Raw genomic sequence first — 12,976 nt, forward strand, 5'->3', positions numbered from 1 at the left:
AACAACCATGGCCAGGGCATTGATGTTTTAGGGTTTTATTGAGGGGGAAGATGGAATTAGAGTTCAAAAGTGGAATAAGGATTAAATTGGCTATAGTTTAAGCTTTTAAGCTGTTTTATGGTCCGGAATTGAAAGAAATAGCTTGCTCGAGTTTCTGAACATCAAGCTAAAATTACCGTTTTAGAATTACAATGGTGGGGTTTAATAAAGGGAAAGGTCTGTGATCAGAAGCTGGGGATCTTAGGAAAAATTTATGGTTAAGGAAGGGTTCATAATCTAATATAGCAGCACAGAAAGCTACATAAAGAAGAAAGAAAAAAGGCTAGTAAGGGAGGATACCCTTAAAACCTCACCAAAGCATAACAAAAGTTTCAACTAGAAGAGAAAAGCAATGGAGTCTCACCACTAAATGGTGCAAATCTGCATAGAATTCTCATTCATGAACTTGTAAACTGTCCCTAAGCTTCTTCTCATAGTGATTAGAAAAGAGTTAAGAAAAATTAACTTTCATTTTCTCATAACCATGACCAATACTACTCAATTGTGACTCCTAAAGTGGAAAAAAGAAAAACAATTTTAAGGGATAATGAGAGAATGTAAACAAATATGGATTGACTTTGTATTTTTTTCTATATTATTTGAAGAGTGCAATATGATATTTATAGCCTATACAAGACATATTCAAATAGGAAACTAAACAATTGTCAACCTAATCTAGAATAGGAATCAAATTTGAATTGTAAATCACAATCCCAAATTTAGCTCCCTAAACGAAATTGACTGAATCAAATCTTCTAAAATAATGTGATTCTCAACACTCCCCCTTAAGTTGGTTTATAGATGTCAATCATGCCTAGCTTACTATTCAAGTAGTCAAATGTAGGTTTCAGCAGCCCCTTAGGAAGTATATCAGCCAGCTGTTCATTCATTGGAATAAATGGCATACAAATAAAACCACTTTCCAATTTTTCTTCGATGAAATGTTGGTCAATCACCACATGTTTGGTTCGATCATGTTACATTGGATTGTTGGCTATATTTACGGTAGCTTTGTTGTCACAGTAAAGCTTCATTAGAGCTTTCATATCTACTCTCAATTCTTCTAACAACCCCTTTAACCATAGAAGCTCACACATTCCTTGAGCAATAACCTTATATTCTGCTTCCACACTACTTCTTGCCATAACCAATTGCTTCTTACTTCTCTACATGACAAGATTTCCACCAAACATGGCACAAAAACCTAAAGTTAACATCCTATCATTAATAGCTCTAGTCCAGTTAGCATTAGTGTAAGCCTCAACTTTTAAATGTTCACCCTTTTTGAAGAGTAGAGCTTTCCCAAGTGTTCTTTTTAAATACATAAGTATTTTGTACACAGATTCAATGTGCTCTTCATAGGATGAGTGCATAAATTGACTCACTACACTCATTGCAAATGCTATATCAGACCTCATGTGTGATAGATAAACACCTATTAGTCTTTGATAATGTTCCCTATCTACAGTCTTGCTCTTCTTAAGTAGTCCAAGTTTGTGCTTTGGCTCAATTGAAATATCTCCTATTTTGCATCTAAGCATCCCTAACTCTTGTAACAAGTCAAGCGTATACTTTCTTTGTGAAACTGAAATTCCTCTACTTAACCGAGCTAACTCCATTCCAAGAATATACCTTAAAGGACCCAAGTCCTTTATCTTCAAACTCCTTTGGTAGCAATGTTTTAAGCTGTCCAATCTCGACTTCATCATTCCCAGTAAGAATAATATCATCCATATACACAATAAGAATATAGTATCTTGTCATCCATAGAATGCTTGAAGAATAGGGTGAAATGTGTCCGACTTTGAGAGAAGCTTAAGTCCTCAATGGACTTTGAACATCTATCAAACCATGCTCTCAGTGACTGTTTTAAACCATATAGAGATTTTTAATTTACACAAATTTCCTTTTCCATAAGAGTTCTCAAAACCTAGGGGTAGTTGCATGTATACTTCCTCCTCAAGTTCTCCATTAAGAAATAAATTTTTGATATCTAGTTGATGAAGAGACTAAAATCAAGATTACTTGTAAGAGAAAGTAGGACTCTAACCATATTCATCTTAGCCACCAGCGCAAATGTCTCTTAATAATCAGTACAATAGGTAGTCTCGCCTTGTACTTTTCACATAGTTCCATCAGCTTTATACTTGATTGCCACTTACGTCCTACCGAGGTCTTTCCTCTAGGTAGCTCCATGATTTGCCAGTACCATTCTTTTCAAGAGCTTTCATTTCCTCAAGCACTGCACCCCTCCACTTCGGAAATTCTAGAGCTTCTTGCACAGTTTTAGGAATATCTATGCTAGATACATTATAAGTAAAAGTTTTGAAAGATGGTAAAAGTCTATGAAAAGACACAAAATTTGATATAGGGTGAAGAGTGCATGACTTGGTTCCTTTCCTAAGAGCAATTGGCACATTGAGATCATCCATAACTTCCATAGAAGATAAAGGATTAAGATGAAGGGGCTCATAGTTTTTTGTAGTTTCTATTTCCTTAGCTTTAGGGTTTGAGTCATAGCCCTACTTTGAAGAATTCTGAGTTGTCTCTTTCTGACTTTGTCACCTGGAGTAGACACGAAGCTCAACTGGTTGTCTTCCTTCAATAATACTAAACATTATAGAATCAAGGCTTCTTAATGGATTAGTTTGGACCTTCTTAGTTTCAAAAGGTGTAATTTGAAAAGGAGGAATAGACAAAGTTTCCCAAAACTTATTTTCACTTACATTCTACTTATAAAGAGAAGTGTGGGGAAAGAAAGCTTGTTTTTTAAAAGAGTAATGTCAAAAGTGACAATTTTTTTTTTTTTGAAAACATTCATAGTCTTTTTTTGTTGGAGAGTACCCTAAAAACACACATTTAATCACTCAAAGATCTAATTTACTTCTAAGATGGTTATGCACATGAACAAATGTAGTGCGAGTGAACACCTTTAAAGGTAATTAAGTGAGCAATTTAGTGTGTGGATAGAATTATTGAAAAAATCCAATGGAGTTTAAAATAGTAGAATCCTTGTAGGCATACAATTTATCAAATAAGAGGCTATAAGAACAGCTTCTCCCCAAAAATGTTTTGAAACCTTAGTGGTGGTAAACATAATTGCTCATGCAACTTCCAATAAATGTTTATTTTTCCTTTTAGTAATTCCATTTTGCTATGGTGTGTCAAAACATGTTGATCAGTGAATAATCCATTTTGTAAAAGATATTCTCCCAAAATATTTGAAAAATACCTTTTTCCATTATCTATTCTAAGCACCCTAATTTTGCTTGAAATTGGTTTTGAACCATAGCACAAAAGTCTTTAAAAAAAATTTCTACCTCATATTTTTCCTTCAATAAATACACCAACATAAACAGATGTGATCATCAATAAAGGTGACAAACCATTTTGTTCTAGAAATGTCGGTAACACTTTAGGGACCTCATACATCACTATGAATAAGAACAAAAGGTGCAGATTTCTTATAAGGCTTTACAGGAAAATGAGACCTATGGTGCCTAGCCAATTCGCAGACCTCACATCGAAACAAAGATGGACTTTTGTCTTTAAACAATGAAGGAAAGCCTTTTGCAAATAATAAAATCTAGGGGTGCCCTAATCTATAATGCCATAACATTATTCCATTACTCTAGTTTAAGAAGAGACTTTAGTTGCTACTTGAGTTTGTCTCTCTAGAATGACATTATCAATAAAGTAGTACAATCTATCAACTTCTTTAACACTGTCAATCTTCATCCCCAAAGCTAAGTCCTGGAAATCACAATGAGTAGAAAAGAATTGAGTTATACAGTTATTGTCTTTGGTAAATTTATTGACAGAAAACAAATTACAAGAAAGGTTAGGCATACGTAAAACCGAATTTAGCAGAAGCATTTTAGAAATAGGAATAAATCCCTTTCCAACTGAGGACAAAGAGCTACGAGCTATTCCCACCTTTTGGCTACCAGAATATAGAGTACCTGATGAAAATAATTGTGAATAACCGGTCATGATTTGTTGCTCTTGAATCTATGATCCAGGGAGCTTTTACTTTAGAAGAAACACTTAAGGCAATGAAGAAATTACCTTTTTGAGCAAGGAAGCAGGAAGGGTTAGGAGTTGGATGGGCTAAGTCTCAGCTCCTCCAAGGTTGCTTGATTGTGAGTTTTCAACCTGAAAAGCATGGTTGTTTCTCTCTGGAAATCGGTTGTTTTATAGGTTAGCAGGCTTCCCATGAATTTTTCAACATGTTTCCCTAGTATGTCTAGGTTTATTACAATAATCACACCAAACTTTGGCCTTTTCTTCTCCTTTCCTAGAGTTTTCTTTTTTTTTTTTTATCAGCAACAAGGGAGTTTCAGGTGTTGTTGTCAATAAAGCCAAGTTTTCTGAATTTTGGCCAGTGTGTTAGTCATTCATCATAACATTCCACCTGCTTTCCTCTCCTCTAATACATGCAAAAACCTCTCAAACAGATGAGAGAGGTTCTTTTCCAAGGATTCTCCCCCTTGCTTCCTCAAACTTCGAGTTTAATCCTGCCAGAAATTCAAAAACACATTCTTTTTCTAACAACCTCTTGAACTAGGTGACATCTCCTGCATTCTCCCATTCAGCTTAATAATACTGATCCAACTCTTGCTAAAGACCCTTACCCACAAAAAATAAAAAACTCTTGCTAAAGACCCTTAGAATACCATAATATTTCATGACACCCTAAGCTCCCTGCTTCATTTCACGAATTCGGGTCTTACTATTGTATACTTGAGTTGAATTGCCTAAATCCGAAAATGTCTCGTTGACTGCATCCCACATTTCTTTTGTTGTTGATAAGAACATATAAGTCTGTCCAATTTCTAGATCTATCGAGTTAACAAGTCAAGCCATTACTATTAGAGTTTTCAACCTCTCATGTTTGAAATGTTGCCTCATCTTCTTTTTCTGGTGGTTGTGTTGCTCCAGTGAGATAGCCAAATTTTCCCTTGATTTAGATAAACATTTTTATGGATTGAGACCACTGCAAGTGGTTCTGTCTGTTTAGTTTGTGAAATGTGATCTGAAGGGAAGGATTGTCATGGGTAGTAACTTGAAATGCACATGGTGGCTGCACAATGTTTGACTTGGATGTGGCTTCATCACTTACACCAGACATGATTTTGAACAAAATGGAAAAAAAAAAATGAAGGAATGGGTTTACAGATGAAAGAGCTCTGATACCATGTAAAACAAATATGGATTGAATCTGTATTTTTTTCTAGATTATTTGAAGAATACAATATGATGTTTATAGTCTATAAAAGACGTATTCAAATAGGAAACTACACAATTGTCAAACTAATCTAGAATAGGAATTCGATTTGAATTGCCAATCACAGTCCCAAATTGAGCTCCCTAAAATAACAAAATTGATTGAATCAAATATCCTAAAATAGTGTAATTCTCAACAAATGCAAAATTATATGGGAACTGATATGCAGGAATTGATATGCAACACACCTTCTGTCTCCCAGTCTTTGTTTCAGAGAATCCAATAGTTGAAGCCAACAAATAATCAAGATCTGCAAAGCAAAAAAGAAGAAAAGGACAAACAAATAAACAACAATATAAATATAATTGACAATTATGTTTTAATTTCTACAACAGGGAACTGAAAAGCAAAGATACCTTTACTTCCTCCTAGAACAAGTAAGAAAAATAGAGATGCTAGCACTAGACTGTGATTATCTGAGAAAATATATGATAGTAGTCCACTCCTGCACAAGAAAGAAACCTCAAAATTAGTAGCAAAGATGCACGATAATGTGCAACAGTTTTATGACTAGTAATAGGAAAAATACAACATATGCAAGGTACATCATACCAAAGAAACATCCTATGAATGCTAATTGCTTGAAATTCAGCAACATGAGAAGCATATAGCTGTCATTTACACCAACAAGTATGACATAATATATAGGCTGGAAAAGTATGGTTTATAGAAAAGAATTGTGATTTGCCCAATTGACAACAAGAAAACATGTCATTGCACCAAAATAGTATTGTTGAGAGTCAAAATTTGGCATATATGAAGGGGACAACTGGAATATCTACGGATCAAAGGAATACACAATAACATTTCTTTCACATGCATCCATATCTAAATACATTTCTTTTCTTCTTTCTGGACAGGAAATCCATACCAAAATTTTTGAAATAATCGTGAGTAAATATGAAACTGCAAGCAACACGTTTTAGTTGCCAGAGAAGAGCAAAATTTCTTTAGAGTCGTATATCCAATGATAACAGCAAGAACTATCACATAGTTGGCAACTATCCCATGTCACTCTAAATACCAAAGCAACATCAAATTCCTCATTTCATAAATTAACCATTTAAAATCAATAAAACAAGAACAAGTATAACATTATTTTAGGAAGATGAACCGACCTTTCTCCAAGTTTATTATCCCAGGGGCAGCTGACAAAATGAGAATCTGATGAAATGTAGTCCAACAAGTGCCCAAACAGACAGTTCCTCTCGATGTTTTCTGCTCCTTCAGACTCAAGACCAGAACATTGCATCTCCAATTTATTTAAATTGGTGACAAAAGATTTATCTTGAAAACTTCCATTACCACTGTCCCCTCTAGTAGTATCTCTCATGCTTGAGGTCATGGAAGGATATAGAATAATACCAGCCACAGAGTTAACCATGCTTTTTCCACCAACAACTTGAAGGAGGCGAGAAATTACATACAAACAAGTGACTGCAGATAGATCTGAACCCTGAAATCATATAATATAATTCTTGAAATTTCACTTCAAGCAGAATGACTTGGAATCAGTAAATTCCACATATCACAACTGACCTACTGAAACTTTAAGGTATGAGTGTCCACCAACATGTAATTGGATAATTTTCAATTTTATTTTGGGGAAAATAGATAAGAGTAAACGGAATAGAAAGAGTGGTGATTGACTGACAGAATTTGACAAAACAAAATGTCCATAGTAGTGAGCCTTTTAGAACTTCTAACATTCTGCTAGAACACACTATCCCAATTTACTGATAAATGCTTGTTAACAAATGTCTATTTGTGGTGCCTATTATTCCTCTCTGGAGTACCATCTTGAACTTTTAAGCATTTTCTCACGCACAATGTGCAAAATAACCATTTAATGCTTATTAAACAAGCATACATTCGTAGTGCCTTTCATTCCATGTTTGGAGTGGAATCTATGGTATTTCTTCAATCTTAAATTATTATTTTCTTTTTTTTATCAATAAGCAATATATGCATAGCAAAAAGGCGCTAAAGAAGCGACTCACAAAGTTACAGTATAGAACAACTCACCCCCTTACAAAAGGACCCAAAACACAAGGAAAGCACAAAAAACCCTCTCCCTTAACGTATACACACCCATTCTATAAAATCTATTAAAGTCAAAGGATCATCTTTTATCCACAATTTGGTTTCCAACCAAAGTAAATACACAAAAGAAATTTTCAGCTTTTGAATGGAAAGAACACCGTCCTCAAAAGCAATTGAATTCCTAGCCTTCCAAATAACCCAAAACAAGCATAATGGTCCCAGTTGCCACGCCACCTTCCTCTTCTTGCCCACAAAAGAGCCTCTCCAAATTATTAAAAGCATTCAATTTAAATTTGAATCTTAAAAGAGAAGACCTTCATAGTTTCTCAAGAAAATATTTGAGCCCCTACAAATGAAAAGTGTAAGGACACAGTACCTTGAAGATTTTACCAAACATGTAGAAATATAAAAGTACACATAGTAAAAAAATAATAATAATACTGCTTCCTATAAAGAATTAAAATTTTAAAAAAAAATTAAAAAGTAGTTAAAAAAGGAAGAAGTTAAAATGAAGAATCTCACACTACTCTGGCTGAGCTGCAGTAATGGGAAAAATACAGGAAAGATGAGTAAGTTGAGAAGATTTTGGGCGACCAATTTACTCAAGCGAGACTCGCCAATGCACAGTATGTCCTTGAAGTAGTAAAGATCGTCTACAATTTTATCAGTTGCCATACGTAGTTCTTTCTCCTTTTCAGGAAAGCTAGTCTCTCTGCATCAAAATCAACCAGTTTCCCCAAATGTAAATTCTTGTCTATATTAATTCCAGAATTCTCATATCTAATAATTTGAAAACGATATACTCTTTGGCATGGACAAGGGCATCGAGATGAAAGCATTGCTCTCTTAAGCTCTGAACCAAGTCTGAGAAGTACTCTGAAACTGGAGGAGATGTTACAAATTGATAGACCATAGCATCACTAACTGCCCAATGAAAAGGATGTTTCCAAATATCAAAACAATCTTTCATATTCAATATTTCAAGTATCTCTTCAATTTGCAAAAGAATGCAAAAGATCACCAAGTAATACCATTATATATATTGAGAGTTAATGCACGTACAGCTATCTGGATCATCTTTTCTCCATGATAAGCAAATTTAAGAGCCTCACTATATAGTGGGAATGCAACTACAACATCCTGTTGAAGGAGACATGATTGAAAAAATATTATGAAGCCATACCAAACCTTTGTCTAATGAAAAGAGCAAAACAAACATAGTCATATCGAATGGACACCAAATACATGCAAAAGCGCTTGCATAAGCACAGATATTCAATACTCAAATGATCTTTGATTGCTGCATAAAGAACCTGCACTTCTGCTATGTTAATTCAACCTGTAGACCAGACATTCTCTGCATATTATCAACACCAGACACAGAAAGCTTAATTACATTTCTATATGTTTTGCCTATCAAAAAAAAAAAACTATCTTTCTACATTTAGAAAACAATCTATGGAGGGAACAGGAAGGTTATCTAGCTTCCCTCCTTCAAACCTCATCCCAGGGGATTCAACATGTTGCACTATGCACATCAAGAAATTAAAACTTTCTTCTCCCTTTTATCGATGGTATAAAATCTAGACAATTTATATTTCCTCAGGAATCTAAGGTGCATAAAGCACAAAAATCCTTGCCAATTTAGCACCTTATGCACAAATACCCAAGTTTAGAGTCAGAATTTTGCACCCCATGCATTCACATCACCTAAAAGTGGTTTGTCTTGTTGCTCTTAAATCAATACAAGTAGACCAAGTTTAAGGAACAATCCTCATGATCACACAAATCTATGGATTCAGGTGATGGATTTGGAAGAGTCAGAGAAAAACTAGGCAAGGTGAAACAAAAACGCAAACAAAGGTGGAGGCAGCATTCAGGAGAGAAGTATAATCCATCAAATAATGAAATAGGAAAGAAAAGAGTATAGGGGCAAGAATTAGACTTTCATTGGGAGAATAGGTTTCGCCAAAACTCTCCTCCTGAAAAATATTGCCAATCTATGGATAAATATATGTATACACATACATATAGGGCTTCATCCATCAATATTTGGATTGCAAATAGTTACCAGGCCAAAAGTTTAGTGAGCAATGACAACACTGACAAGAATTCTTTACCTTCCACTTATTCGGACCTTTACATACTAGAGCTCTCACTTCAAAGTAGAGTCAATCTGCTTTATGTAGAGGGGAGACAAAACAGCTACTTTTGGAAATTCCAAGGACTTTTCAAAAGAGGCAAGCTACCTTTGTAAGGATCTTCTATCTTAGTCTTCCACATGTTTCTTATTTTTGGTGAGTAAATTCTTTTTCTTTTCTTTTTTTGATAGGTAATTTTTGGTCCCTAAATTCATTGCTGAAAATCTGGAGAAGATTCACAGAACCTTCTTTCAGCGAATGAATGAGTTAAATTACCACTTTAAGCATGAGACAGGACTTAATCAAATCAAGGTTTACTTATTATACAGACCCATCCTGGTAACACCTAGGGCCATGCACATAAAAGTGCAGATTTAAGTCCATGACAGCTACTTCATAAAAATATGTTGGCAGGTTAGGTCACAATGCTAAACCCAAAAAAGGAATTAACCATGCAGGTGGACAACATTTTTACAGCTCTTCTGAAAACAAGATTCAAGATAGACAAGCAGACAAGATGCCAGTAGATCTACTACTCTGATTCCATGTTAAGAAATAGGAAAATTTGACCATATTAATCAGAATCCTAGAAAGGTTTAATTAGATTGAAAGAGATAATTAGCAAGCAATTACTGAAAGATAAATCCAAAGCATTAACTAAACCTAATATAGCCTGATCTTACACACGTTTCACTTCCAGGTGCAGTGCATTAGGGCACATGACATAACAATGCTCCATCTCATGACATTTTATCTCCCAACTGCTAGAAATTTCATATATCAAGTCATAATTTTTCAATGCATATGCCCCATTCCCTCCTCTTGTGCTCTTTAGGCACATTATAGTGTTGAGAGAGAGAGAGAGAGAAGGCAATTTTTAAAAAGCGTCATCTCTTTTGTGATCTAATTTAAACTTGTAGTAAACTGACAAATCAACTGAAACTGTATCTACCACAGCTGGAAGGCAAGTGGTGCACTAACAGATAACAAAATATTTTACACACATCAACTTTAGTTTACCTCATGAACCTTTACGAGAAGACAGAGTGTGTCTCTATTTAATTTGCTGCTCACTGCTCTGATAAAAACAATAGAAAAGAAATAAAAAGGCATGGGAAGTGGTGAGAAAACATCTAGTCACCTCTCCAATAATCATGTTGCAAACTAGCCTATGAGATACACTTTTAACCAATAAAATTTAAATGGCAGGTTCTACAGAGAACCATGGCAAAGAAAAGAACAATATGACTACCTTAAAAAAGAGACGTAATATGGAGCTAGATCTCCCCCATCAAACTCATATTGATGTGTTATGATGCTGTTGATGTAATCGTTACTAAAACAATAGTCTGCAGCATTCAAATATCAAAGTCACTCATCAAAGTTGTTAGAGTAACAGGTATGAGTAGCAAGTGAACATATTCGTCATGCCGACAAAGGTTTTTGTTTTAACACGATTAAAGCCTCCAAAACCCTTTCCTCTGGAGGCCCAGAAGCAAGCATTTACACAGGCATATAGGTAGAGAAATGAACGAATGCAAACATTCAGAGTTTAGCAAATGTATTTTGGAACTTAGCATCTTACAAATTGCATGTTCAGAATCCATGTTTTGAATCATTATACTTAGATATTGAAGCAACGGCACCTCAATTCTTGAATTCCTACTAATCTTCAGTAGACGAACAAACTCTGCTAAAACTTGATATTCCATAAAACATCTGAAAAGATTTAGAAAAATGCAACTCTTATTACAAAAAGATAAATAAACATAAGAGAGCCTTGAAGCATATAAAAGAAACTGTACTATGAGAACTCATACTCAAAAATAGCTGGGTCATGTCTATCACCATAGGTAACTATCTCAACTATCGATTGCAGTATATCTACAACTGATTCCTGAATATAAATAAAATAAAACAGTTAATGCAAGAGAATAACATCTCAACATTAAATAAAACTATGACGAGGTTAATTACATACCCTGTTAGCCTTGTGCACAACTTTGATTTCCCGCAATTCATTAATTACATATCTGTATCCATGAAAAGAAAAATGAAAAAAATTCACATCAACTCCAACAGATCAGTCCTAGGATGAGAATAACTTAGAGGAATGCAGGACTGGGTTTGGTTGGTGTGATCTCAAAGAGAAGTAGTTGTAGAGTCTTTAAACCAAGGAACTCCCTCCCCTTCTCCATCATTATGTTTGGTTCCTCCCACTCATTCAATATAATTTTTAGGGTCCAATTTCATGAAGTCACCATTGCCATGCCTAGGTTATCACACAAGGTCTGCAAAATTTGGTTGTGCAAGGATCTTAGTAGTGTAAACCCTAAAATCTTGAGATTTTAATTATTCTATTTACTCTTTCTACAATGTGTATGCACCGGAATTGGAACAACTTTTAATTCTTTAAACCCTAAATCTTGAAATTTTAGTAATTCGTCTTGAAATCCATGGAAAACCACCACGATATTCACTTTTTCTACATTGTGCATGCATCAATTGGGTTTTGGACAGACTCCTGATCCTCTGAGCCCTAAATCTTGAGGTTTCAGTCGTCTTGACATTCATGGCAAATCACCGCGATATTTCCTGTTTCTACAATATTATGCTTATCAGAGATTAGTTTCAGATGATCCTTAATCCTTTAAACCCTAAATCTCGACATTTTAGTCTTTCGTGTTAGAATGTATGGCAAATTCACTACTATATTCCTTTTTTTTTTTTTCTCCTGGAAAAAGATAGCTTCTCTCTTAATGGCCCAAAATGAGAAAAAGAAAATCAGCGTCAAATTCACGTCCAAATTTAGAAGAGAGATTGAGTTGAAACTCACTTGAAGTATTGGAGAGAGAAGCGATCAATGGATCGCCATAGAGATCTCCACATGTTGAGCAATGGAGAGACCAAAAACCAGATCTGATCAGAAACCCTAGGATTGAAAAGCGGATTAGAAATAGAAGCAGAGGCAGAAGATTGATACGGAAAGCGTGACTTGTGTTTCTCCTGGTTTGCCTTTCCCTTTTTCCGCGGGAGGAACGGGGCTTGGCCGTTTGGTGAAGCGGCGTTGAAATTTAAAATCGGCCAACGAACTGTCAACGTTCGCTCAATTTAAGCGAAGTTTGACATGGATGACGTACTCTGGAGGCGACGGATCCTTTCCACATCGGTGAATGATGCGATGTGGAATTGCGAAACACATCCTAGCTGACTGGATAAAAATTAAAACATAGACCCATACTTTAATCAAACGATCGCAACTATGCTTCCCGATAAATAATCGGGTTTCTTTAACGTTTTAAGATCCCAACGGCAATGAAATCATAAATGTAGGCACCCTTCCACGTGTCACTTCCAACCAAGCACTGTCCGAATAAGGGGAAAGCAGTGTCCCGGGTTGTCCTATCGGACCATGACCAACTCGTCTGGGTACGGACATTGTAGGGACCCCCCGATTACATGTGGC

General features: G+C 35.3%; 1 protein-coding gene across 2 annotated transcripts in view; it reads right to left on the minus strand.

Moving 5' to 3' along the window:
* LOC117920322 (protein TRANSPARENT TESTA 9-like) overlaps positions 1-12,696 on the minus strand; it is a 29,663-nt gene extending 16,967 nt beyond the window's left edge. Inside the window, exons 1-12 of one of the 2 annotated variants that reach the window (XM_034837773.1) lie at positions 12,347-12,696; positions 11,492-11,543; positions 11,331-11,407; positions 11,096-11,229; positions 10,763-10,859; positions 10,531-10,588; positions 8,401-8,509; positions 8,173-8,293; positions 7,892-8,081; positions 6,445-6,782; positions 5,683-5,771; positions 5,515-5,576 (exon numbers count right to left, since the gene is read on the minus strand). In XM_034837773.1, coding sequence (XP_034693664.1) covers positions 5,515-5,576; positions 5,683-5,771; positions 6,445-6,782; positions 7,892-8,081; positions 8,173-8,293; positions 8,401-8,509; positions 10,531-10,588; positions 10,763-10,859; positions 11,096-11,229; positions 11,331-11,407; positions 11,492-11,543; positions 12,347-12,399 — 1,380 coding nt within the window. In that variant the 5' untranslated portion in view covers positions 12,400-12,696. Of the gene's footprint in view, positions 1-5,514; positions 5,577-5,682; positions 5,772-6,444; positions 6,783-7,891; positions 8,082-8,172; positions 8,294-8,400; positions 8,510-8,614; positions 8,648-10,530; positions 10,589-10,762; positions 10,860-11,095; positions 11,230-11,330; positions 11,408-11,491; positions 11,544-12,346 lie in introns of those variants that run through there. The other variant, XM_034837774.1, reaches the window with a different exon arrangement.
* Positions 12,697-12,976: the final 280 nt, after the last annotated feature.

Source organism: Vitis riparia, chromosome 8 (genome assembly GCF_004353265.1).
Source record: "Vitis riparia cultivar Riparia Gloire de Montpellier isolate 1030 chromosome 8, EGFV_Vit.rip_1.0, whole genome shotgun sequence".
Classification (NCBI taxonomy): Eukaryota; Viridiplantae; Streptophyta; class Magnoliopsida; order Vitales; family Vitaceae; genus Vitis; species Vitis riparia.